General features: G+C 37.2%; 1 protein-coding gene across 1 annotated transcript in view; it reads left to right on the forward strand.

Moving 5' to 3' along the window:
• The first annotated feature begins 4,701 nt into the window (after positions 1-4,701).
• WDR64 (WD repeat domain 64) overlaps positions 4,702-26,965 on the forward strand; it is a 94,914-nt gene continuing 72,650 nt past the window's right edge. The window contains exons 1-7 of the mRNA XM_068939282.1: positions 4,702-4,849; positions 5,553-5,683; positions 14,287-14,389; positions 14,907-15,010; positions 18,749-18,778; positions 24,810-24,917; positions 26,629-26,843. Coding sequence (XP_068795383.1) covers positions 4,702-4,849; positions 5,553-5,683; positions 14,287-14,389; positions 14,907-15,010; positions 18,749-18,778; positions 24,810-24,917; positions 26,629-26,843 — 839 coding nt within the window. The remainder of the gene's footprint in view (positions 4,850-5,552; positions 5,684-14,286; positions 14,390-14,906; positions 15,011-18,748; positions 18,779-24,809; positions 24,918-26,628; positions 26,844-26,965) is intronic.

Raw genomic sequence — 26,965 nt, forward strand, 5'->3', positions numbered from 1 at the left:
GTAAGATTTGATTTACCCCACCCCATGCTGGCCAGAGGAGAGTTCAGCCACACTGAACTCAAGCAGCTCAGTCCTGATTCATCTGCAAAGGCAGACAGGCTTAAGGAAATGCTTAAAAGGATGAAATATCAAAGGAGTTAGGAGCTTGGTTCATCAAGAGAAGGCAGCTTCGGGGTCTGATTATTTTGTGACTGGGCTTGATCTGAACCAAAACCAGAAACAAAGTCTGCTATGTGCCAGAGCCTCCTACAGGACAGCTGGGGCCATAGTAGGAAAATTTGGGCTTTCTGGACCATCATTTCACTGGGGACCAGTTTATCACTGAAAGAGGTAACTGGCAGCCCAGTAGAAGGCAGGAAGTAAAATCTGTTCCCTTTACTGATTTGTCTCCTGCTGTAGCCTAGGATTATTTGTTATGAGCTGTCAAGCTACATGGTCGGAATGTTAAAACTACCATAGAATCTCATAGGCTTACGATAGTTCTTTGATTTTTCAAATAAGCTGCCAGTCCTGCAATGAGTTTGCTGTGGCTGTTCTTTGCACCTGTGTAGAGCTTCATTAACTTTGTGCTGGTCCAAGAATTTATCAATAATTAAGCCTAATATAATTATATATGAAGAAGATAAGAGTTAGGAGGTTCAGGCTGACGCTTCTGAGTGAACGTTAACTCTGCCGTATTCCATATCAAATGCTTTTCACAGTATCAGTAAGGGAGACAGGAAAGAAAATGCTTTTCATTCAGTTAATGCTACTGCAGACTTTCTAATGCAAGGACTTCCTGGCTGTTGCCCATCAATTTAATATTGAATTTCCGTTTTAGCCTTAGCTTGTCTTCTAATGCAATTCCTGTCTTCTCTGCTTTTGTTTGTCATACCACTCAGATATCACATCTTATTTTTAAATTGGATTGTACATGTTTTGGAGTTTAATGTCCAAGACAACACAGTCTTCCCAGCACTGAAAACAATGGGTCCTTATTGGAGTTTCTGTGCGTTTCCGTTATGCTATATAACAAGAAGTCTCTTCATGGGTGGATGCAAGAAAACAAAACTTAGCTTTCTGTTATTAACCTTTCCATTCCAAGGATGTTAATTTATTTTATAAAGATAGACACCTTAAAACACTGTTGCTGATGGGGAAATGAGAATATACTCTAATGTCACACAAGCTTAGGTGACACGAACTGTTTAAAATTGGTCGGTGGGGCAAGAGGTCATATTGTAGTTAAAATGTTTAGCGCATGTTCTCTCTTTTAGGTGGTTTTTGAAAGTAATAGGATACAAAGTATTTTAAATAGTTTTCCTTTGTGAAATAACTATTATCTTTAGTCAATTTGGGCAAGGTTAGAAGTAGCAGGAAAAGTGTCTGAAATTTGAATTAGACAATTCTGTAATGTAATCAATGCTCTTCAGGTGACGTAGCTTACAGAGTATTTAGTATTTTGCAGAAGCAAACCTACAGCTACAAGTTACAGTGAATAAAGTTGAGAAGATTTCATTTTAAGTTCAGGAGGCAAAACCTATGTGATCTCACTAAAAGTGGTTGGATTACTCATGCGAGTAAATGAGGTAATGTAATCTTGAAATACCACTTTCCCCAAAGACTAGCTATTTCATAGAGACTTACACGCATTATTTTTAGTAACTTCGTTTATTATCAAATTGTTGTTTTCCCAATATGTCTCAAAACTGTTGCTCAGCTGGTTTTCCCAAGTATACGTGATGGGTATGGTCTTTATTTGTTTTTTGAAGGAACAGCTCTGATAATCTTGAAAAATGCCTGGTTAGTGTCAATCTTTTAGATAGCCACAAAAGGTATAAAATATAGTTACTTTTTTTTATTCAGTCACAATATCTCTACAGAGTAGGTATTCCATACACAGCAATTCACGTAAGCCATGACCAATGAGCTTGTCATCAGTCTGGGATGAAGTAGTAGAAAAGCTGACCTGGAAATCAGTAGCTGTAGAACAATACAAAGAAGTTGATCAATATAGTCTAATGAAAAATGGGTTTAACAAATAAACTGAAATTCATTACTTGATCAGAGTACCAATTTGCTTACTAAGGTACTGCACAACTGTGTGGTATCAGCATTTTTAAAGATATTGAAAAGTTGAAAAATGTAGAAAAGAATCACAAACATTATTTTGATGCCTGAAGGAAAAGCTTGCAGTAGGAGGCATAGAGTTCAATCTGCTTTCATAACCAAGAGAAAAAAAAATGGAAAAGTAATTCAGGTAGAAAGGCCCTTAGTGGGAGAATATACCTACATTAGTGAAGACGTTCCAAGAACTGCTGAGTGGAAGCTAAAGCCACAGAAATTCAAAAGAGAGGCTTAAATTTTAACAGTGTTGGCAATTAACCTTTGGAACTAACATGATGGATTCTCCATCTCTCGGTGTCTGCAAATCAAACTTGCCTTTCTGCAAGTTATGCTTTAGAACAAATTGTTGGGCTCATTAGAGTGATAAATGGCTGGAATTTGACGATCTGCAGAGGAGGATAATGTAGAAGATCGCATGATCTCTTCCAAACTTAAACTATGAATTCATGGTGCCTCTACTAAATTTGGGAACGAGCACATGAATCAGGGTCAAAGGTGATCTTGCAGATGTTTTTGACCTGCCTGTTCTAGCTGGATTTTCCCATCCATAATTTAGTCACCAGACAGATAAAGCAGTAATATCTGCACTGGATTGAGAAGTCCAAAATCCAAAGAATCTAGGATTGTGCAAGTTAGCTGGGATAAAGGGACTAAAATTTGGGACACCAAAACTTCTTGTGATTTCTCGAAGAGCTCTATTTTTTTCTGGCTTTTTTTGTAATGATAGAGATACCGTGCTCATTATCTCTAATGTAACTTCTCTGAAGTACTTCGGAATTTGGTTGATCACGGAAATACGTGATTGCATTACTGAATGTAAATTAATAGCTTCACTAACTGAAAGAACGGTGAACAAATGTAAATGCATGTTTGTTTAAGCAGAACAAATGCCATGAACAGTTTTGTTCTCCTTCAGTTAGTTCAGTAATATTTTTGCCAATGATACTCATGTAAATGTACAGCAGACATGGGAGAAGTATAGTAATGGGAAAGGCACCAGAATTTAGTGTCAGCATCATGTAGTGATATGAAAGGAACTGTAGATATGGCACACATTTTAAAATGTGGAGATTAATGGATATGGATTAGTAGTACTGTAATACAACTAATGCAAGGTTGGGATGTTATTCCTCTTTTACAGGTATGTTTTAGTAACTTGATACGGTCAAAAAAAAAAAAGCGGCAACACCAAGAAAAGAACAGAGCACTTCAGATTAAACACTAGAACATACGGCTTCACTCTGCCATGTCAGCAAATGGTAAGTCTTTACAATTTACAAAAATATAGTCAAGCGTAAGGAGTTTCAGGAAAGGGTCGTAGAAGCTGAAAGTTGAACATATGAGGTGTGGAGTAGAATCCAGAACTCTGAGCAAGATAACTAGCTCCCATATACAGAGAATCTATGATCATAACATGATCCAAAAAAAGTAATTAACATACTAATTAGTGACACTCATAGCCATTTTTTATTAACTGTAGCTGTCTAGTCAATAGAAAACTATTGATCACAGGTACAAATTTTAAACTTCTTTTTTCAAACACCTTATTTTTTTCAGGAGAATGCTTCTAGCCACTTAAAATTCACAATACTGAACTGTAGTTTGAAGACAGCTTTTTGCACCGTTGCTATCCAAAGATAAATGAAGCTTTATTCTTTAGAATATTCCGACAAGAAGTGGTACTTGCCCTTTCTTCAGTAGTCTCTGTGCTACTCATTCAGGAAACAGATTTAGATTTAATTCTGTTTCACAGAGAGGAAAATAAATTCACTTCTCCAGCACCCCAGTAGGATACCCTAGGATACCAACATTCAGTAAAGAATTTAAGATGTGATGGAGTAAAAGGAAAACACAGGTATAACACAGGAACTAGTGCTCTCACAAGGCAAATTTTTTTTCTGATCTGAACACACTGGTTAACTTATCAAACAATTATGATAACTCAGTAAGTGTTTGGAGCCTCCACTTTTAAAAGAAAGCGGTAGCTGCAATTTTGTTTCCTGAACAGCCAGTCCTGCTGGTGTTTAAGTATGCTCTCAGGACAACTATTCGACTGAGCTTCTTGGGGTACTTTGGTACAGGAATATCTGACTTTAAGATTGTGACTGAACTTCGTGCAAGTTAAATGCTGACACTTTTCAAAATAGGAACCATTATAGAGACACATGAATATAGCTGTTTTTTTCCCAGACCACCACTTAATCTCTGAGACCTAAGCTCTTTCCTTGTCTGGCTCTGGAGGTGAGAAAGTTCATGCCTATTTGACTGCCAGTCACATCAGACACAAAGAGCAAGTCTCATTTGTCAGGTTATCTCTGATCCTAGTTTGTGACCTAGGCTGCTCAGCAGCAAGTTAGGATTCCCTGATGTAATAGGGGGTTGTGACATCAACAGTTCTCTGGAAGATTTGCCAGTTTGAGATGCTGAGCCAGAGTGACCTCTTTCTTACTGTGTAGCATCTGGTATTCCTGTCATGCAGTTGCACCTCATACAAACTTGTGGGAGTTTAAGATTTAGGGCAAAAAACAAGGCTTGGACCAGGCTGTAAGAAGAAGAGCTCTCCCTCTTACCTTGTTTTTCCTCTGTTAATGAGGAATGTCTGATAAGAATTGTGATAAAGAGAGTTGCTCAGCTCTTGAGGTGACACACTTCAAGAATGCTTTGAAACAGTTCCAGGAACTAGTTGAAAAAAAAGTAACCCAGAAGACAGAGGAGAGATTAGGACTTTACATTAAAGATGATGGTAAGTTACTCTTTCGGATTGAAAGGATGTTTAATTTTCAAATTGAGAGAAGGTGTCGTGGAGACAAGACTATAAGAAAGATCTCAAATTAATGTTCAAACAAGGCAGTGACTTCTTGACTATTACAGGAAATAGGTAGATTGCCCTATGAGAGTGCTTTTCACCTCCTGCTAGGACTTCTGGTCCAATTATAATGCTATCCTAATTACTCACAAAATCATGGTTAGCAGAGTTGCCACATATAGAAGTTTTTTCTTCTAGGATGCTTTATGTTTCTAGTGACCTGAAGAAGCAGAAAACCAATGAGTAATATAAATGCAGTTTCTTTATTGTAAATAGTCGGAATAAGTTTTGCTCTTTTTAATACAAGTGGCTATTGTTGCATTAAAGGAATGTTTATTCCAGGACGTCTTTTAGCTTCATATCAGCATACCAGAAATGTGGGATGGGAGTAAGGGAAGAAAGAAGAGCTGAAAATTTTACGGCTTTTGTTATATCTGTGTTTCTTGCCGTTCATTACAAATCATATGGTTTTGAAAGTCAGACTGAGTAATTTTTTGGCAAAGTGCTTTAATGAATACACTGTGAGGAGATGAAACTTGCATGCTATTAATGCAGAAAGAGAAATAGAACAGGAGCTAGGGGAGATTAAGAAAGAAGGTATAGCTTGCCAGTTTTTGACTCCGTGGATCCTTTCTTACAGATGAGATAGACTACGATAAGTTCTATGAAACCGTACAGACACTTTTTGGTCCGGAAATAAAGGATTATAATGTTAAGGCCTTTTTCAGGAAGATTAGCAGCAACCTTGATGCAAAGACAGAATGGTGTGAGGTAAGGATTTCTTTTTCTTTTCCTTTCTTTTCCTTTCTTTTCCTTTCTTTTCCTTTCTTTTCCTTTCTTTTCCTTTCTTTTCCTTTCTTTTCCTTTCTTTTCCTTTCTTTTCCTTTCTTTTCCTTTATTAAATACAAGCAGTATTTAGCTGCAGAATATGCATGTTCTTCATGAATCTGTTATCTTTCCATGGCGTAATGGGGCACTCTTATGTTATTATATATTCTGTCCATCATTCATCTGTTAAAAGCCAAGTGATTTTGAAGACAGATCTGCCTTTGAGGTTAGAAAATTAGATTAAAAGTATTATTTTGGTTGATCTAGACAAAAAGAAAATTGAAGAACTGGAACTGGCTTAGACTATCTTACTTGTTACTATGTTATCCTGTTTAAGAAGTGATATTCAGTTCTAACAAGCGGAGGAAGAAAGAGGCTCCATGTTTATTTTTGGTCTGTTAGTGAACAGTTTAAAAACTTGCATGTATCCACTTATTGATTAAATGTAAGCTTCTATGGAAGAAAATTGAAAAGAGGAAGCTAAAATCTGTCCTTTGGAATTTTTCTTGTGAAATATAAATGGTGATATCCATTCTGGTAAGTGCTGATGTGCCTTCATCAGCGAGTTGAGAGCTGAAAGAGTAAAATTTAGCTCTTTCTAGCTATTATTAATTTTATTTTAAATAAGAAAAACCCTCTGCTCCTAGTGAAGAAATCTGCAATGTGGAGCTTGAGCATCAGAAGATATGTCTTCAGTATAAGTGCAACTTGTAAATATGAAAATATCCCCAGAGGTGTCCTTACCGTATTTCACGAGTTCATTCAGGCCATCATGTCAGGGAAAGATTAAGTATGGCAGAGTTTTGCTGAGCCTTGCCTTTCCTCTCTTCCTTCATGTGGGTAAATAAATGGGTATTTTGGAAATGACAGAGTTGTCTCTACAAGCTTTTTGCTGGGAGGTTTCCTGTACTGGATTTCCTGCTGACCATTTCCAGCTAATTTCAGACTTATAAATGTATCATGCAAAGCACATTAACACATAGGAGAATCCATGCTGCTAATTCTAGCAGGTTTCTAAGAGTGAGATTTGCTCATAGTGTGCTGGTAAAATACATTCTTATTTGTAGGGGAACTACTTTTCTTTCCCTTCCTCCCCCTATCTGTGCAGTACATCAGCTGAGCTTGCAAAACAAAAGTCTTAAACATTTAATTATGATACATTGATTTGTATGAGTTGAGGAACTTGGCCCTTGTTCTCTCTGAACCAAGTTCTGTGAGCCTATTATGTAGATGCACATGGATTCTTGTGTTAAAGAACATCACAACTGAATAAAATCATGTTCTTCCTGCTTGTTTTATGAAAGAGCACTGAGCTGTCTACCAGAACTGCTTATCCTCAAGGAAAGTTTGATGTATTAGATTCCCGACAAGGCAGCTGGATCTGAAGGGTGGAGCCTGAGGGCCAAAGTCAGTATGTGCAGGTGTTCTCCTGAATTATTTCATTGATATACATTGGTCTCAGGCATCTTGACAAAATGCAAAGTCTCATGACTGCAGTATGTAATTCAAGCCTTGAGGATGAGTCTGTCTTTAGCTAGGCTATGAGAAATTTTTTCTTTCTTTAAATATGTATCAAGGATAAATTTGTCCTTTAAATGCAAAACATGATAGGCATGGCAACATTTTAGTAGAGTTTTGTAACCAGAGAATTACATAGGTATTCTTTGACTCCGTAGCTGGGCGAGATCCATATAATCCATTCTTCTGTCTCTGACGAAGGTAAATAGCAAATCTTTGGGAAAAGCATACGAGAATGAGGCAAGTATGAAATTGTAAATCTCTCTGGTTTACTCCTATTTTTGGCATTATATAGAATTGTGCAGACAAGACATAATTTATAGCACACAGTAACTTCCCCATGACAGCATAGGTGGAATTGCGTATATGGCAAGTCCTTGTTAGACTCCCCATATAGCCAAAAGGCAAGGTGTTACCGTGACATTATTACCTAGACATGAACTATAAATTCATTAGCATATTCTCATTTTACTTTACAGTGGACCTCGTGTTGCTTTTGTGAAGCTTGAAGATCCCTATCTCCTGTTCTTTACACATTATCAAGATTAATATCAAGTAAATTCCTAATACTGCCCTAAGAACAGTGTGTTCAATCCATTCAATTTAATAAGCTTCTATGTGGTAGCATTTCAGGCTAATACCTCTCTTAGCATTGTTTTTACTTGTACTGTCACATGAGTCACAAACTTCATTTAGGTCAGACATGAAAGATTTTCTTTTAATAGGGTGTGGGGGAAATCTGTGAAATAGTTAGCTGAAGAGGACTTAAACATCTTATAACTGCCTACTAGTGATTTTGCCTATAAGAACTCTTTATCAAATAAAACTTCAGGCCACATCCAATCCTTTTGTTACTAAATTCACCTACTGAGGGCTAATTTTGAAATCTGTATCTTTGCATGTCACCCACTTGCATGTCACCTTTCTTCCTTACTTCCTCTTTCAAAATGAGAGGATACTTAAATGTTCACATTTAAGTCCTGTTGTTACTAGACTTTGCTCAGCCTTTATTTAAAACTCTCTAAAAAAATAGAAGAAAGACCTTTCCAGAATTGCTGTACGTGATGCTCAAGCTTAGTTCTTGGGAAATAGCCAGCTGATGTGCTGATGTTCTGGCTTCGTTTTAACGCTTGTCAAATTCTTGTATGATTCAAAATCCTCTTCTTCATTTCAAACTTCTTGCTGCTCTTTGTATGGGAGAGGAGAGAGAGATGGCATAATCTCTTGTGTAGATGTGGCAAGCTTGATTGATAGGTAGTAGAGAGTAAGATATGCTCTGTGGGTATGAAGACGGGACCCATTGGGAAAATGGCTTCTGAATTCATGGCAAGAGCCAGCCTCTCGTTCAGGAAAGTAGAGCAGTAGCAAATTATATTTAGATCCATTAGCTAATAGGATAACTGAAGGAAGGTCTGTTTATTAGTGGAGTGAATATCTTTCACTCCAAAGCCTTACCTGAGTTTCCAATGCAATCAGAGGTAGTTACCTGGGTCTGAAGATTATTTCTAATTTCTGGAAACATTGACCGAGTTAATCATACGGTTAAGTAATATTGTAAACGACTCATGGATGTTAGATAAAACTATAAAATGCCTCAGTCTCTTATGCACTCTCCATTATGACAGCTGGGAGAAATACGATTTGAGGTACAATAATTTTAGCATTATTAAGCCCCAGAATAGGTAGCAACAGCTAATGTACTCAGCACCTTTATGAACAGGGGAACTAAAGTAGCTAAAGAGGCAAAGAAACTTGGAAATGTTGTAGAAAGTTTCTTCATTAGCCAGTCCATGTTCAGGATAGTGAAATGATCAACACCGTTAACTGATTACATACTGCTATAGCAGTATGATGTTGTTAGAAAGAAACATCTGCAGGAAACAAACTCAGAATAAAAAGGAAGACTATTCAGTTGATACAGTTGAAATACTTTTATCAAACTGCTTCATCCAGCCCAAAAAAATAGCTTTTAGACCAAACAAAAATTTCACAGAAAGTATTTCATTTTCTTTCTGTTTTTCTTTATGTTTTAAGTTGTTGCACTCTGAATTTGCTTTCATTTTAAAGATTTTTAATCAAAACATCTGCAGGGAAATCAAAAATATCATTCTAAGCTATCCATAAAGTACAGCTTTTTTGTTTGAAGCCTCTGTAACTGTGAATAGCTTTATCAAAGTTCTCTCTGAAACTCCTGGAAAAATTAGCATGACCAGCAAGAGAGCACAACCTTAATATCAAGAGGCAAAGAGGACCCTTAACCTGCTGAACGCTGTCAGGCATTTCAGTTCACCACAATATGGAGCTCAGTGTGATACAGCACTCTTCATGTGTCCCTACGCTGAAAAAGAGAACCATAGAGAGCAGTAAAGAGTCCTGGAAAATTCTTGCTCCTAGAAACACAGCACCTACTGTTTGAGTGTTCTCCTGCAGTTCATGTCTAGGACAAATCTGAGCAGATCTGATTCTCTTCAAGAAAGGACTATGTTCTACAGAAATACTGGTCTGTGGATGACCATATTTCAGCATTTATAGAACAATACAGTGGGCAGTCCATTGCAAATGGAAGAAGGTAGGATATAGTTTCTCGTATTTTTGTTAAGCCAGGGATGTGGGCTGACCCACAGTTTAGGCCCTACTGTTGAAGGGGGCAGCTACAGCCCAGCTGTGCAGCTTTTCAGTGATGGTGGTGGTCCAGAATACGGGTCAGGAAGCTGAAAAGAAGCCATGGGCATGCTATGGAATTAACAGCTGACAAGCATAGTATGGGATCTAATGAAAGAGGTGAAAACCCTTTAGTTTCATTATGAAATCTATGTTTGTGTGGGATGTGCCTGGGATAGAATTCCTCTGAATCCTTTCTGTGAGCGTTCCTCAAGTGTTACCAAGTATGAGCAGACTCACTACTGTTTATTAAAATACTCTGTGTGCAAACTTTCTTGAAAAAAAAAAGAAATGTGTAGTATTTGGTAAAATCTTTGGCATCCCACAGCATGCATTCCATGTAGGAGATGGATGACAGTCAGACTGTCGACTGCTATAGGGAGTGAAATAGAAATATTAGTTATTTCTCTGTTCAAAAGAATCCTGAATAAAGTATTACTAAATGGTCTTATTTTCTCTTTTGCCCCTAAATGCGAAAATATAGTATTTAACATAAAGTAAGTAAAAGTTCATGCATGGTACAAGTAGTAGTGCAATTATGAAAGATATGAAGACAGAACATTTGAATCAGCTTCAGTCCAACTTTGATTTCTTTACCTAGACACAGCCTTATCCAGCACAGTTTGAAATATGATACTGGATTGAAAAGCTGCAGCAAGTTTTTCACTTTTTTGTTTTCTTCCTGTTTAGTGTGAAATCTGATAGCGATATGTATTAGAAGCTATCTATACACTATGGAACACCTTATAAATCTAGACTCCCTTCAGGACAAAAGGATAAGATTTGTTTTACTGGTAGTCTGGATATAAATGAAGAGATGAAAACTGCATTAAGCAAACTGCTGACTCCTGTAATTATATCCTGCTTTTATTAAAGCAGAATAATTTTTGCACTCGTCATCTGATTGTTGCCTGAGCACAACTTACATCAACCGTTAACTTGAACATCAGTTTCTGATCTGCTGTAATCATGGTAACATCGTATCTGAAATGACTAGACCAAAACAGATATTTCTAGGCTTATCTGAATTGGTTCTAATAAAATAAAATGGTACTGGTTTGTATCCTACATGTTAAACAGTGGTGGAACTTTTTCATTTTCTTTCTCCAGCAAAATCTGCCATTTCAGTATAGTTTAGGTAATCCTAGAGAGACAGTTAATGCATGGAATGAAACCAGTGTTCTCTATTCTTCTGTGTCATAGGCTTATGACTGTAGCTGCACTTTATCCTTTTTGCCATTTTTGCTAGGCATTGCCTCCGTCTTTCTGAACTTTCCACTTCAGTCCTTGCATCCATCTGAATATTTTCGCTATTCCTTCTTTCCTTGTAATGGCAATATCCATCAGAGATCATTCCTATCTAAAGTTTCCTCATCTCGTTTTCCATCCTGACACTCAAAGATGTATACATTTTGTTACTGGTAAGAATCATAGTTTTTTTTTTTTTTTGCTTCCTCCAGTATTTGCAGCTCTCCTCCTTTTTATTTGATTTTATTTTTTGAAGTTGACTCTATTTAACACTTGATCAGTTTAAGTTCTACTTGCTTCTTTCTCATCCTCCTTAGCTTTTTTGTTCCTTTAAAACTGAACCTTTTCTTTTTTGGAAAAAAACAAACAAACAAAAAGAAACCCCAGAAAACAAATCCATTCTGGACTGGTAAAAGGGAAAAAGATATGCCTCCCTTATTTGATATATTCATTCTTCTAATGTTCATCAACCTACTAGTTATGTTAGACACATCACATTTATAAACTGCAACTCAGACATATCTTTAATCACCCCCGAAGAACACTGTAAGTAGCCTTGATCTTGCTTCAACTTCTTTTTAATCACTTTAATTTTTAAATGGATCATTGATAACAGGAACTTTCAGTAAGATCCTAAATACTCGTCATAGTTTCTGCTGTCTGTGCTCCAGTTTTCTAATGAGCTTTTTCTACAAGGACTGTATTTCATCCCTGTTCTCCTGAAATTCCCCTGCTGCTCTTGGCACTGCTGAGCACGCCTTTGGTCTTGAAAATCAGGGAAGAGGCATATACGTCACTTTGCTCCTTTGCTATTTTTCTTTTATCATCTTTGTCTCTCTCTCCCTTCCCAGAACTCCATCCTTGACCCTTTGCTCTTCTCTGCATGCTCTCACAAATCTACAGTTTTCAAATCTACCTCTCCATTTCTGACAATAGCTTCAGGATATATTTCTGTGACCTAAAAGATCATGGTGTAGTGTGTTTCTATTCCTTTCTCTTTCCAACGCTTCTCTTTTACAGGTAGTGGAAGCCCTGGGCCTCCATTTTCAAGGATTTCCTAAATTTCTGGCAGTGTCCTCAACAATCTACCCATACTCAAATGACACTTTTTTGTTTTAAAAAAAAACCCATTGAAGTAGTGTTCAGTCTTCTCTTTAATTATACTATGGTGTACTTGCTCCAAGGAAGACTTATCCTGGACTGTCGACTGGGTGTCATTTGTCAGTGACTTGGAGAACTGACCTTTGCTTCTCTTCCCTGAATCTAGCTGACACTTTGAAAGCTCTATTTTTTTAATGACAAATCTCTGAAAAAAGTGTAAATTGCATTTTGCCTCACCTTTTCTGCTTTGTCAGCCTCTTGTAGGCATTCTAGGGTGAGGCTTGATGGGATTGCCTGTCTCCACGTTGGAGATGCAGAAGCCATTTAGGCAGCTGTGAGGAGTTTCTAAGATGCCCTTCTATGGACAGTGTTCTGCCAGGTGAGCAGAAGCAAAAGATCAGATCTGCCATTGTCTCATGTCTACGGGAGGCATGGCAGGGCATGTCTGGGGCCTCACTGAGAGATTTCTACCTCCCGTGGCTTTAGGGCAGCTGTTGTCCTAGCCCAGATGCTGCCCCCAGCAATCCCATCAGTACTCAGCAGCGACCTGATACCAAGTCAGTATATCATAAAGAAAAGTTCTCCCACCAAGAACTTAGTTCCGAGAAGGTGAAGGACCTGCTTTCCACTGCCTGGAAAATGTGAATGCTGTCTTTATATATATTATTGGTGGAAAACCGCTACAAGAAGTGTATAAGTTTAAGTGACAATAGTGAAAACACTACATCCTTGACTTTTCAGGAGACAACCCATTATAATGCTCTAGGAACATGAGTTCTTTCAGAACCTTTTTACATAGAAGTAACTGGGGAATTCAGATGTGAGAATCAGCTGTGAAAATGCTAAAACATGGAAAAGAATTCATATATAGAAATTACTAGTATCACTTTTTGCATATCAAGTGAAGACTGTGTCAATATGATGTTGCAGAAGGAGTGTACATCTAGAATTCTGATTCAAGTCTGGATAAAAGATGGAAAGACAAGGTGATGTTACAAGAAACTAAGAGGAGGAGTGTAAGGGACTATAACTGACAGATGATGTATTTACAGATGATGTGTGATAGATAATAATTGTGCATGCAGGAAGATGGAACTGTGAAGTGAAAGATGAAGAGTAATGTTGTCAAGTGAGAATATGCAGAATATTTTTTGATAAGATACACACATCTGAATTGCCCAGAAAAGAGGAAAAGGGAATTCTGCTTTATAACATGGAAAACATCAAACTAGAAAAAAGCCAAGTTTTCTTCTGCATCCAATTGGACTTTGTTTTCAGAACTTAAGAGAGAAAGTGAATATATGTAATGTCCACAATATAAGAGAGGAGAAGGAAAAATATCTGTTCAGCTGAGAAACTGAACTTTTTTCCTGAGGAAATGACTATCCTAGTCTTGGGCCTAGAGCTTAAGGACTGCAGAGCATTTCAGTTAAAGTATTTCAACACCCTGGAACAGAAATGAGCTGCCCATCCAAGTCCGCTATCTTCGGATCTCCCTCACAAAGTATAAATGGGATATTTCAAGACACCTTAAAGGCAAAGTTCTTCTGCTGTATAGGCTAAGCACTATGCTACTTTGAATCTCTCTGTTTATAAACATAGTGAAATCTGCTTTATCTGCCTTTTACTAGTTTTCCTTCTAGCTGAGGTCCTTAATAGGAAGCACAAATACATAAAACTGTAAAAAAGAAATTCAAGATGATTTTTTACAAACAGTGATAACAAACCAAAGTTGTACTAGCAGCTTTATAAGTTAGATTTTTTTTTTATTTCCAGAAATTCCTATGTATTCTGGCTTCTTTCCAAACACTGAAGGAAGGTTATATCTGACCAGCAGATCTCTGCAAACTAAAGTGATGTTGATAGCTAATGATTAAGGGAAATAACACTAGGAAATTTATACAAAGAACATGAAATAATACTAAAAATGTCAGATAAATATTTGACTTTATACATGTAAACATAGATTCCAGAAGTTTTGTTGTAAATTTTGTTCTGTTCTGTTTTGTTTTGTTTAGATTTTTGGCTATTTCATAGTAGAAGGTGATGCCACATCTTCCCAGGTGAATGAAGAAAACACGATTTTCCTCATATCCCAAAAACAGCAGATCGCTCATGCGGGTAACATATTTCATCTCCTATCTAAAACAACAATTTTCAGTCTGTTTAATGCTGTGTGATGCACGCTTTATTGAAAGTGCAGCGATGAGATCACTTAGCAGCCTTTGTTTATTATTCATGATACTTCTTCCGGGTGTGTTCCGTAAGATATCTTCTCTACTACCTCATTGCATCTGAACATTCCACTGCCGCCTTCCCCAGTTCTCCATTTCCTTAAATTATTTTGAAATTGCGGAGCTGTCTGACTCATAATATTTATTTATGCAGTTCTTCTTTGCCTTTCTCTATTGTTCTTAAATATTGTGGAAGGAACCAGCACATCCACAGTATATTGTATTTAAAAGCGCAGTATGATTATTTAAATCAAGTATGGGATAATCTATGGTACTATGCATTTCTGCCTTGAACTTGGTACCAATGCACATTTCAGGAAGAGAAACTGTTCTTGGCATTTTGATTTTATCTGTTTAGTTTTTCTGTATTTGTGAAGTTAAGAGTAATATTGTGTCATTGACAGGTGTCAAGAGACGAGATGTGATTAAGGGTATAGTGAAGGTGCCCCATCTGGATTTCACAGTAACATCATCTCAGAAAGGCGTGCTAACTGTTTTTAACAATCAGGTAATTCTGACTCATACTCACTGCTTCATTATTCCACTAGGTAGTATATTTGTGAATAGAGGCTTAGAGATATATTTGTGAATAGAGTTTTAGAGTGCACATTTAACCTTATTAACAATATATCTGTTATGTCACATTTTCTTTTTAATGGATAACTTGAACTATATTTTTTGATATAGAGGGAAATATATATTGTTATTTTAAATTATGAACCTATTGAATAGTCCATAAAACTTGCTAGTAAATAGAAAAAAAAACTTATTAAAAAAGAAATTCATATTAGAAGCTGATTTAATAGAAAATATCAGTATTTCTTTTTCTAAAAACTTTTCTGTAACACAAAATATGCTTTTGGCCTGTGGAATTAATATTTGCATATACAGTGGAAACCAGAGAACTGACTGTTTTATACTGTTACTGAGGACATCTAGAATGCAAAAAAAAAATTTCAGCAGTTTGCAAAGAACAGTTATTCAATACAATAAAATCCTGATGCTTGCAAATCTCAAGTTTTCTGGCAGATCTGCATGACTGCTTCACAGTCATTCCTCTCACCAGCAAACTGTAAAGAGGTCTGTACCATTTTAAGTAGGAGTTCAGACACAAGATGCTATTAAAGTAGAATTTGTGTATGAGTCACCCAGATTTTTATATTACTGTTTAGAGGTAGATACTTACAGATGTAATAGGAGGTACATCACACATCTATGCTCACTGGCACTTTCAGTTTCTACAGTTTTAATACAGCCAGTTTATTAAAATTGTTTTAAACAGTGCAGTAAAGCTTTAAAGCAGCAATAATGCTCGCTAGGGGTTTCAGCTAATTAGTACATAACACTCATGACAGGAGTGTATAAGGCAATAAAAGACTCCTGTGGATGATTAGAAAAAGCAACAATGCTGAGGCTTTGGTAACTACTGAAATAATTTATTTGAAAGCCTAGTTCTCTGTCCTTCAGAGCGTTATCCCTCTTAGGTAGCTAGGACAAATAATTCCACAAAGTATAATGTTAAAAATAGCTCTCCACTCCACTCCCCGCCCCCTGCTATTTTGAAATTCTGAGCTGCTACCTCCTCATAGCCCATACTGATGTCACTGTGACATCAGTGACTGCAGTGTACATGATTTTACACCCGGCTGCTTAAAGCAGTGCATTAGAGACCTCAAATCTCACTGCTAAAACTGTACGTTCTGAAAATGACTAAGGCATTACAGCAGTCATTTAGTCATGATGTGACCTCTGATCTCAGCTGATCTTAGCAAAGGGCCTTTGACTTCATTAGAATTGCTCTGATACACCCTGATGAAGGCGAGAGAAAAATCTAGTTCTTTAGCATTGCAATCACTTGAATCCTGTTACTAGAAGATGGCATCACATCACAGAGCTGAATATAGAGCTGACGTCTTTATACATCATTCTTCTCCCAGAGGCCAAGGATTAGAGAGACCTGGCCTTAAAAGTTCAGTTCGAGTTGTTTCCTTTAGTTCAGCTTTGCAGCCTATTTGTAAGGGAATACGAAGATGCCTGCCCTGAAGCTGATTCTTGATGGGACTTGTGCTCTAGAGGGGCCGGAATATGAGTTCATAAGCAGTGTATTGACAACTAGACAGAGAGGCTTATTTTTGTGTAATTCTTGCATTTTTAAAGCACAGACTGTTAAATATGTGGTGTTCTTGGATGCACATATAACACACAGAAGTCAGTGTGTTCCATTTACATGGACAGATACTATTTTTTCTGATATAATTAGCAAATCTAATATAATTCAGATTTTAATTTTGTCACTTCTGGGGCATTTGGCTAGTGAAAAGCTTACATGCGGGGGAAGAAAATGGGCCAAATTCTGTTCATTCACCCTTGTGTCAATTGCATGTCCAGTTTGACCAAACTTTCCACGAGATCAACTGGATATTCTCTTTGGAAAGCAAATCTAACGTGACAGTCTTGTTAATGGTTATATTGTATCCCTGGAATCATCCCAGTTGACTACGTTCATAAGGTGTTTTTGATACTGGGTTACATTGCACTAGAAACTGGGAATAATTTAAAACTATATAAAAAAACTCACCCTATTTCACAAATAAGAATAAGAACAATAAGGAGGATGCAAGCCGTCACATAGCTTGACTACTATAATTCAGTTAAATAAGAATTAATCAGATTATTTCCAGCAAATAATTAGTAACAGTCATGTTAGATGGCATTTGAAATGCTTGATTTATACTGGACACATCAGGATAGCTTTCAAGATCATCTCTTAGTTCACCTGTGACAGCCTTCCATCAACCACTATATGAATTGCTATTGAATCTAATTATTGTCTAAAAGAAGGCTTGGAGACTTTTGTAAACCTTGATTACTGTGACAAGAACTCCCATGCTCTCTTGCATACCTTCAGCTATTGGAAATTGAAGTGAAGGCAAAGAAATAATTATTTATTTCTAAACCAATGGGTTCTTTATTTGAGGGCTAAACATTGCCTTCTACAACAAATGTGAATCTAATGTGCTTCAATACCTATATGAAGCACTGCATTACCCGTTATTTCCTGCTTACTCGAGAACGTGGGCCAGAGAGTTACCCTCCTCAGGACCTCAGGCAAGGACTCTGCCTTCATCAGCACAAAAGAGCTTTGGGAGTAGGCAGCTTTAAGGAGAATTCTCTGTGCAGCCACTAGTTAATGTTGCTATAGATAAAGTCAAATCTGATACAATGAATGGATATTAAACTATTGTTTATTTAACAGTACTCTGCTTAAAGACTCTCCATGATGCTACTGGGTGTCACACTTACACGGGAAGGAAGACTTTGCTCCCAGCTTCTCGGTTTATAAAATGTGGAATTGCTGGGATGTGATTGAGAACCACTGACGTATTATTAGTGATGATGGATAGTGGCAAGAGGAGGTCAAAAAGCAGCTGTGGGAGTTTTAGGAGGGGAAAAACTGTTCTTGAAAATTGAGTATTTGTTGGGTTAAGAGGATGAAAACCGCCCCTGCCCCCACCATATGCTCATGCCATAGACCTCTACCTGCTTGTGATTTTAAACATATTAGTTATAGCGATACCTGCTATGCTGTCCACCAATTATTAAACTTTGCTGAAACTTGAAGTACCAACACAAGTAATCCTCTTTTGAACCTAAGATGTTGCCTGTACCTGGTATTCTGCTGGCACTAGTTGACAGAGCATTTGGGCCAGCATTAACTTGGGTTTGTTTATATCACTTCCTGTTTCTCACAGGAGGTGGAGCTATTCTAGCTGTGTAGGACTATTAGAAATACGCTTCCATCTGGAGAACTCTGTTTCTGTACTCCACTATAAAAAAGGGTATTTTGTACTTACTTTGCTCACTCCAACATCTGCAAATTAAAACAAACAAACAAACAAACAAAATGAAACAGCACCCAAGAGAGAATGAAATGGTTGCAGTTCCTCATTTTGCTTCTAGGGCAACAGAAACAGGGGAACAGACAGTCAGCAGGCTAAAAGATGAACCCTAACCCACAACTGGTGCCATCTCCTCTTGAAGAGTTGAAACTGTTGCTTTCTGGAAGATCTTTCCTGGAAAATCTCAACAGTCAACTTTTACTGTGGCTTATTATTGTTCTGTTCTGCCTACTGTTGCTTATTTTTGTTCTGTTCTGCCTGTGATACAGGACAGCTGACTGTTTTCAGACTTTTAAATTAATTGCCAACTAGTTATTGCTACAACTTTTTTTTTTTTTTTTTGGCAGATGAGGGTTCTGGCAACCACCCATGTTAAAGTAAGTTCATTTTCCTTCTTCTATCAGATAATGATTTGAAATAAAAATCAGCAAGTACTAAAGTGAATTAATTAGAAACTGAATATTATTCTAATGTTACTTCTATCCTTGAGACTGCTGCATAGTTTTGCATAGGGTGCCATGGGTCAGACAGGTTCAATTGTTTCCTTTCAATTATAGAAATATTTGGGTAACTTGATTTCTTTCCTCTGGTAAATGCTGCTTTTATACCAAATTGTTCTTCACCCATCACCTTTTGAGGATTTTTTTCCTCTAGTAAGATCCAACACTTGATTTGTGACTGTAAAATTTAAATGAGGGAAAAAGATTGTAAGTTCGCTAATGGAAAAACAGCTCTATGTGTTGCTAGTTAGATTGGCTAGCTGCATGGTATATACTTTTTAGGTTCATCTTTACCATGGTAGTGTCACTGCAGATTTTAGGTAAAAAGCTTTGTTTAGATGACCTGCAGACAAGAGAACTGTCATAAGTTTTAAAAAATGATGTGCCCTATTGCCCTAAAAGTCTGCGCTTGTATCTTGAGCCGGGGCAGTGCATTTTGCTGATTTATCTCTCGGATGTTATGGATGCTCCTCTGGTGTTTATGGCACCTCTGCCATAAAAAGCGTGAAAAGAGGATCTGTTTAATATAACGGGATCTCTCAGTATTATGGTAGAATCATGGCTGCAAAAGGATACAATGCCAAAACTGGTACACTGTTGCAGTATCTGCCAGTGCAGACTTCTGTTCAGCTTGATTTCTGTCTGCGTGACCAAGTCTGATCTGCTGTCTCTTTTGTTATGTGCAGTCCTCCTTCCCCTGTCCCTCCCTCTCATCCTTTCCCAGCTGAGATGCCTTCTCTCTGGCAAAGGGAAAAGGAGGTTAGAAATAGTTTGCATTCCTCCCCTTTCGCTGAAGGTCGGGATCATTGCTGCTGTGCGTGACAGTCTCCACCATAGGGTAAAGTCTTTCAGGGGAAAATCCTTGGCCTCCTAGGAACATTTAATTGACTGAAGAGCTGAGGGTTAGTGAGGAGAAAAGAGAAACCCACACCACAACCCTATGAAATCCTTTTGGCCCCCTGTCTAAAAGATTTAATAGAATTTGGTGATGTCATATTAATTTTTTTTAGCTTTTTTTTGGTATCAGAATTGTGAAATTTTCAGGTAGTCTAGTTAAAAACATCCCTCTTGTGCTTACTGCTCTACCTCATCTTAGGAAATAGGCTATTTAATTTAACATTCTTATTTAGGTGTTTGCACTGAATAGTCCTCTCCTTAACTACTACACCTTCCTCTCATCCTTCCCCTAATTATTGCACTGACTATATAATTTAAATGGCTGGGCTTTACTGCTACTGGGCTTGAGGTTCCTAAACTTTTTGATTGATGTTAAAACATTTTAGTGTTTGTAGAACAGAATTTTTAAGCTATTCTTTTCTGCAAAAAATGTGCAATTCCATCTTCTTATTCCCAATTACAATGAAATAAAATTCTGAATTGTTTTAAGAGAATACATTCCATTTTCCAGGCAGCTGAAATGTATGATGCCATTAAATTTATTAACTTGGGCATTCTTTGCAAGATATATCTCTAGAACTGGCCCTTTTTTTAAGTATGCTTAGTAAAACTGCAGGTTTTCATTTCAATAGCTTTTGTCTATACACTTATCAAAAATCAAGGGCCAATACCTTAAGTGAATGTAAATAATCATCATTGACTTACTAAAGCTATGGTGAACTATACTAATTGAAAACGTAAGCACCAAATGATTATAATGTAGAAACACAAATAATGTATTCCTTTACCTCAGGATGAATTTCGGAAGAGTTAGAGAGAGAAGGCTGCCTTTCCCTTGCAGGGCTTAAATTTCTGTTCCCCAGATCTGTAGAAATAACAGTCCATTTTTTGCTCACTGCAATAATTAGCCATTTTCATCTGCTTTAATATCATCATCAGTCCTGCCATTAGCTAATTGATAAAGCTGTATGCTTTTATGCAAATGAAGTAAGATACTGAATTCAGGGAGAAGTTTTCAGACCCCAAACCTTCTGTCTATTGATAGTCAATTACCCACAGTGGAGTGGATGGCTAAGGAATCGCAAAACAATCCTTAGGTTCCTCTACCTTCCTTCCTTCAGTGTTCTCATTCTTAAGGTATTAAAGAACAGAGACTTGTTCAACCAGAGTGACAGAGGTCTTGGCCCTTTATTGAGACGTTGAGCCGGAAGTGCTGTGAAACACAGTAATTTTAGAAATAAATACCAGTCAGTTTGAGCCATCAGAACTTTCCCAGAGTCATGATGGTGAACTAGAGTACAGATCATTTCCTATTTTGTTCTAGGGATTTTATGGAAAACAGGTCCCCTGATTTCATTCCTTGATGAGATTATGTGACTGAGTGAAAAGAATAGAGGCATAAAATAATACACTTAAAACCTCTGTGCAGCATTTGACTTAGTACCATATGACTTTCTGATTTAAAATATGACCGCTGCGCTAAATAAAGCGCATGTTAAATGAATTCAGCGCTGTCCAACTGACAGGTCACAAAATATTAGTCAGCATGGAATCATCACTGAATGGGGATACTGGTAGCAAACAAGTCGCTTCTCCTGGAGAGTGGAAATGTCTTTTAAATATGATGAAGAAGAGTTTCCATCCATTGGTTCTATTTATGCTTGAGCCAAACAAGCTGAAATCAGAAATTGCACTAGAAATGAGGAAGTGAAGAGAGTAAGAGATTGAAACAAGAAAATAATAAAAAGGTTGAACTGCTGTAGATGCCTGGTTTGCTTGTCCATCAAATACTGCAGTGCCAAGAGGAAGAATGCTTATAGACTTTGTTCTAAAACTGGAATTAGACAGCACATTCTGCTTATAGCCTCTGGCAGACTGTTCTCTTGCATGAGCCACTTCTCAGTATGTCAAGCTAATCTGTTAATTTGCACATTGCTGTCTTCAGGACTCCATGCTATTAGTTTCTCAGAACTCTCAAGACCCGCTAGGAGTTTACTTTAGTGAAGAGTTTTCATTTTGGATATTAAGGACAGAGTACCAGGCTCTGCTGTTTACACAGCCCTTTTATTCCAGAGGTTGAGGTCCTTAAACAGAAAACCTTCCTTGGAGGTAGTGTTAGCTAACTTTAACAATCTCTCTGTCTCTATTAGGCTGTGAACATCTCTGTGGACATTCTCTGGAACATTGTATGCAGGAATTCAGATTGGGTTTTCATAGCGTTCTCTCCTGGCCTTTATATCCACCACTCTTTGGTGTAATTCAAGCAATTTCACTGGAATTATCAAAGACAAATTCAGTGCATCTGTCTTAAGATGTCTCTCTTATATACATGAGAACAATTCTATTTCACCATGCTGGACTTTTCCCTAACTGACAACTTCTAGTAAACTGGTGCAATATGTATCTTTTATTTCTACTTTTGCAGTTTTATTATGCAATATGACTGTGCCTATCAATAATGCTAAGGGAAATAAGAGGATAAATCGAGAGTTTGTTTTATTTATTTTTGCTTTCTGCTGTTATATGCAAATAGCAGATGTCATGTGTTGCAACCTGATTTTTTCAGATACTTTTTTTATTCTGTCAGTCTGTAATTAGAAACACTTATCTTCTCTGAAGAGAAGAATCTTACAAAAGAAATTTTGTCAAGGTCTTTGGCCAGTGTTTTCCTGCTGTTGTAATGTTTCAGGAGAGTAGACTTCAGATAGTAGGCCTTGAGACAGAGAGATTAAAAGGAAATGTTTACCTTATAGACATTTAAGTAAAATGTATCTGGAAACTGCAGCTAATTGTTGGAGACATAAACTACATAATTCTGACCCTTTGCTTAATTCCCCTGTCAGAATTAGTAAATTGTGCCCTGAGAGAAGACCCCCCACGTACACCCAGAATGATATAGCCATTTTCATTCTGTCCTATGTTGTGAAAGTATTTGAATTTGATCTTCAGTATGGAAAATTAGAATAGTAGCCTTTTGCTAATATTGCCTAAAAGATGTTCAAGTATCGTGAAGGTATTTCCCTTGAGCTGCCAAGCTAGTCCCTAGCCTTTCCCACTTGTTCTTCCTTAACTGTTAATAGACATCTCACTTTCTTCTACCCTGCAACCTTATCTTGTTCTCACACTTTAACTCAGTTGTTTCTCCTAACTAGATGAGAAGTACTTGACATTCAGTTGGGGTAAGTCACTTCTCAAAGCATATACTGACTGATTTGGGAAGATTCAGTTACCATGAGAGCATCTATGGGGCATAGAACTTCTCAGGGGAGCAAGACATTTAATCTGTAAATAAGAGCTACCTGTGTCTTCCCAAATCACTGTCCTCAAATGTGATTTGTTTTGTTTTACTGCCTCAAAGTAATACCTGACATTCTTGGCTGTCTTTCTATTCAAAGATATTAAATAAAGCCTTAGATACCAATGTTTAAAGTCCTTTCATTAGGGCTTGTTTTATTGTTTAGGATTCAACTGCAACACAAAAAAGAAAGCAAGTGGACATCTATCCCTTAGACTTCCTCTGTGAACAATCAGGAAGTGCAAAGATTCTCCTTTCTGCTTGGTTTTGGTCTTCCTTTTATCTCTGTAGCAGCTCACTATGTTTGATAGCCTGTTAAACCTTTGCAAGATGCAGCTCCTTTACTTTGACTCTGTAATCACAAACCAGCACTACAAAATAGTAATTTAATTACAAATGTAAAACCAACCTTTTCACACTGGCTAGTCATTGTTATCTGGCATTATTGTAAGGATCCTAAAAAGCCATAGATAAAAAGGTCTTTTTTAAGAATTTCTGAGCAATTCCTATAGCCTCCGCAGGACTGGCATTTTCCACTTGTCTAGAAAAGCAACACAAGAAATCCTTATAAATAGATTAATCCTTGCCCACAGGCCATTAGGAAGGAATGAAGTTTTCTCCTGCAATAAAGAGCGCTGAAATCACCCTGTCAGGGTTTCAGATCCTTTAAACGGCGGAATCGATATTGTGTACTCTGAATAGATGTTCTGAGTTATTTTAAAATAATAGATAATTGTGCCATTGCAGGTATAGCAGAAAATATCCTGTATTTCAGTATGTGAACGTAATACAGAAATAAGCTAAAAGTATGAAATTCTATATAATAACTTGTGAAATAAGATTTCTGAAATAAGATGTTAAAAATTTTCAGAGATGGAAATGAAATGGAGCATATTCCATTTCAGTCCCACTCTACTTTTAGGAATGTCTGTAACACTTTGGAAAAACAAAAAAATCAAATGGCCATTTACGTTTTAACAGAAAACAAAATTCTGGCCAGCATGGTAGTGAATGTGAGTCCTTAACCTTACACTTTGCAAAAAAATATATTTTCCATGAGGACCTGTATAATAGCAGGTGCATTTGACATATGTATATCTTTATGAATATTTGATTTACCTACTGGGAGTAAAAAATAATTTCATACAAGGGATGAATTACTTATTTTCATAAGCATTCATTTCAAAAGGGCTCATGCTATCATAGCTGAAGTTTTTACTGTCTTGAACTGTCTTTTATCTTGAACCAAGCTACTTTGCCATGTAGCAATTTAATTTGCTTCACCAGGGATGTACAAGCTAATAACATTTAGCTGAAGTTTGCTATTTTCTGTCAGAGTGCTTATTCAGAGGGTCATCACAGTTCAGCTAACAGTATATATGTTTTGTGTCCTCTCCTAAGCAACACCCGTATATCTGAGGTGAGCCACTGGTAACAGAGGTTACCTTGGACCTCTGTAACTCCAGGTATGAGCTACTCCTGGAGTTAGAATATTCGATTCCAATAGCTAGGGCTGGAGCAAGTGGATCGTTCATCTTAACTGGTGGGGATTGAGCAGCCACTAGTGAAGAATGCATGGAACTCTGTGTGGAGATCGCTTAAAATATTTATTTTAATAATGGATAATAAAATATATAAATTTATTAAAAATATAAAATATATATAAATGTACATAGAAAAGCCTTCTTTAGCTAGTCTTTTTGTACTTTCCATCAGGATACTGCTTGGGTCACTGGATGTGACTTCCTAACTCAGCTGAAACGCGTCGTGGCTGTCACTGAAAGGACAGTCATCGTCTGGGACTATAAATCAAAAGGGAGTCAGGTAGTATGTCAGACCAGGCAAAGGTTAAAGAAGAAGCCTGAAAAAGATTTCTCTTTGTTTTCAACATCCAGTCATATTCCTTTTGTCCAGCAGGATGAAGTCGTTAAACTTATCTTTATAGGAACTCAGTGAAACCGTGGAAATCATACTATGGAAGGAATACCCCTTCCACACCAAGTGGGCTTTTTTAGACTGTTAGAAACTTTCAAGAAAGATGAAAAGCTTGTCCTGTTTTGTGAACAACCTCCCAAAGCAATTTGTATTTCTATGTCTATCTAGTGCATTGTGTGTGAGCGTGTATATCTAATGTGTGTGCATGTGTCTTGGAATCTATTGTTTCAGAATCAGGGGACAGGTCTTCAAAAGGAATTTAACATAGACTCCTTTGGGGTAACTTCCCAATTTAAAGAAAATCTTTCTTCACATCCTGCTTTTTGTTCAGGGCTTTCTAAGAGCAAAAGCATCTTGATGTTTGTAGTGTATATCCTAATAGTTGAAGTTTTCTTGAATACCAGGAATTTCTGCTCCATACCTTGGCTTTTTTCTCCTGTTCTTGGGGCTTTTGTCAGCAATTCTGAGTTGGCTGAGAAGATGAGATGAAACAAAGTAAATATTTTTAGGATAAGATCAAGCCTTAGGACTTTTTCTTTGTTCTCTTTGTTCTAATATTCCAAGACCTATTCCCAAGCTCAGACAAATCAGTGGAAGTCTTTCTGTTAATTCTATGGGACTCCTTGGAAAGAAGGTTCAAAAATGCATTCTCATAGGGGTTTCTCACAGTCATTATATCAATGAGAGTTGCACCTGTCCTGTGTCTGAATAGGAGCAGTTCTCTTTCAAGGCAACAGAAATAATGAACGGACAGTCCTATCTCTGTGCTGTCTCTCCTCACCATTTCGGTACTATCTGCTCCCCTGTGTCCCTGTTGTTGTTTTACTTCCTGAGTTGTGGTACCCAGAGAACCATGTGGTACCGAGAGAACCATGAAGCAGTTAATTCCTATGTTATATGAAAAGTTGCCAGTTTAGGTTGGCAAAGATGCTTTAGTCAAATAACAGATGGAGTTAGGCAGTAGAAGCAATAAACAGTGGAATACAAAAGACCTCAAATTTCATTCCCAGGCCTTCTCAGTCTAACACGATACCACAATGGTTTGCACTGGTATTCATTCTCTTTATCTCAGTTCCTGAAAACCCAGACACCTGCCCATATAAGTACACTTGGTATTCCCAGGCTGTATTACTAACCAGGACTCTGGAAATGTGTTTCTGGAATAATTTCTGGAAATGTGTTTCTGCTGCATTTTATGGCTTGAGCAAATCTGTAATTCTGCTATTTCACATTTTCCTGGTAGACAGCATTTTATTTTGAGTAGGATGCCTTGCACTGTCTTACTAAATATACCATACCACTTAGTATGGTGAGATCTTCCCTAAAACTTGTAATTAATTTTTGCTCACTCACATGCAGCAGACTACATATGAAATAAAGTCTCACTTAAATCCTTGAAGTTAAAAGCTTGCTTTTTACTTCACTCAGTGACCTTCTTCCATAAGTTTCTAATATCAGAAGACAGCTATCATAGAGGGACTTAGAAAAACCAAAGACAAGATTTAAATGCTGATTGATATAAGTAAATAAGCATGATTATGTTCAGTCTGTTTAAGGGCTCATGTGCAATATGTGGTAAACTATTTACTTTATTTCACAGAGTAATTGCTTTGTCATCAAACCAATGGAAAATGGTCTGCTCTGTGTTTGCACGGTGACTGCATCAGATCATCTGGCTAAGGATAACATCCTAATGGGAGATGATGGGGGTTATGTCAACCTGCTTACAGTGACCAGTGATGACTTTGGATTGAAACAATCTAAAGCCAAAAAAAAATCACAGTTTCACATCTTGGATTCCAAAAATTTTAAGATGTAGGTTGCTTATGATGAAAATATTATCAGTCTGCAATTTTTGTAAAATTTGGGTTTTCTCTGGCCTCAGTGGAGGACTAGCTTTTGTTTATAAATTAATCCCACCTAATAATCAAAGAAAA

This window comes from Struthio camelus, chromosome 3 (genome assembly GCF_040807025.1).
Source record: "Struthio camelus isolate bStrCam1 chromosome 3, bStrCam1.hap1, whole genome shotgun sequence".
In the NCBI taxonomy this organism is placed as follows: domain Eukaryota; kingdom Metazoa; phylum Chordata; class Aves; order Struthioniformes; family Struthionidae; genus Struthio; species Struthio camelus.